Raw genomic sequence first — 726 nt, forward strand, 5'->3', positions numbered from 1 at the left:
CCCTGGTGACATCCCTGTCCCCAAGTTGTCCCTGCCTGTCCCTGCCAGACTCAGGTGACCCAGGTGTCCCCAGGTGACAGGCGTGTCCCCAGGTGTCCCCAGGTGCCCTGGCAGCCCCAGGTGGCCCGGGTGACTCAGGTGTCCCCAGGTGACACGTGTGTCCCCAGGTGTCCCTGGCAGCCCCAGGTGTCCCTGGCTGTCCCTGGCTGTCCCCAGGTGTCCTGGCAGCCCCAGGTGACACGCGTGTCCCCAGGTGTCCCTGGCAGCCCCAGGTGTCCCAGGTGACTCAGGTGTGCCCAGGTGACACGCGTGTCCCCAGGTGCTGCGGAACATGGTGCACTGCGCCGACCTGAGCAACCCCACGAAGCCGCTGGGGCTGTACCGGCAGTGGACGGAGCGCATCATGGAGGAGTTCTTCAGGCAGGGGGACCGGGAGCGCGAGCAGGGCCTGGAGATCAGCCCCATGTGCGACAAACACAGCGCGTCCGTGGAGAGCTCCCAGGTGAGGGACACCTGGGGACACCTGGGGACATGGGGACATGGGGACACAGATCAGCCCCATGTGCGACAAACACAGCGCCTCCGTGGAGAGCTCGCAGGTGAGAGACATGGGGACACCTGGGGGGACATGGGGACACCTGGGGACACCTGGGGAGACGTGGAGACACCTGGGCTGGGGACATGGGGACACCTGGGGACACAGATCAGCCCCATGTGTGACAAACA

The 726-nt window shown here is 66.5% G+C and overlaps 1 protein-coding gene across 1 annotated transcript in view; it reads left to right on the plus strand.

The window, feature by feature from the left end:
- Positions 1-502, plus strand: part of LOC121349144 (cAMP-specific 3',5'-cyclic phosphodiesterase 4A-like) — a gene marked incomplete at both ends in the record, with an annotated part of 3,436 nt that extends 2,934 nt beyond the window's left edge. The window contains one exon of the mRNA XM_041459269.1: positions 320-502. Coding sequence (XP_041315203.1) covers positions 320-502 — 183 coding nt within the window. The remainder of the gene's footprint in view (positions 1-319) is intronic.
- Between the last annotated feature and the right edge of the window lie 224 nt (positions 503-726).

Source organism: Pyrgilauda ruficollis, unplaced genomic scaffold, assembly GCF_017590135.1.
Source record: "Pyrgilauda ruficollis isolate IOZ18807 unplaced genomic scaffold, ASM1759013v1 scaffold1332, whole genome shotgun sequence".
NCBI lineage: Eukaryota > Metazoa > Chordata > Aves > Passeriformes > Passeridae > Pyrgilauda > Pyrgilauda ruficollis.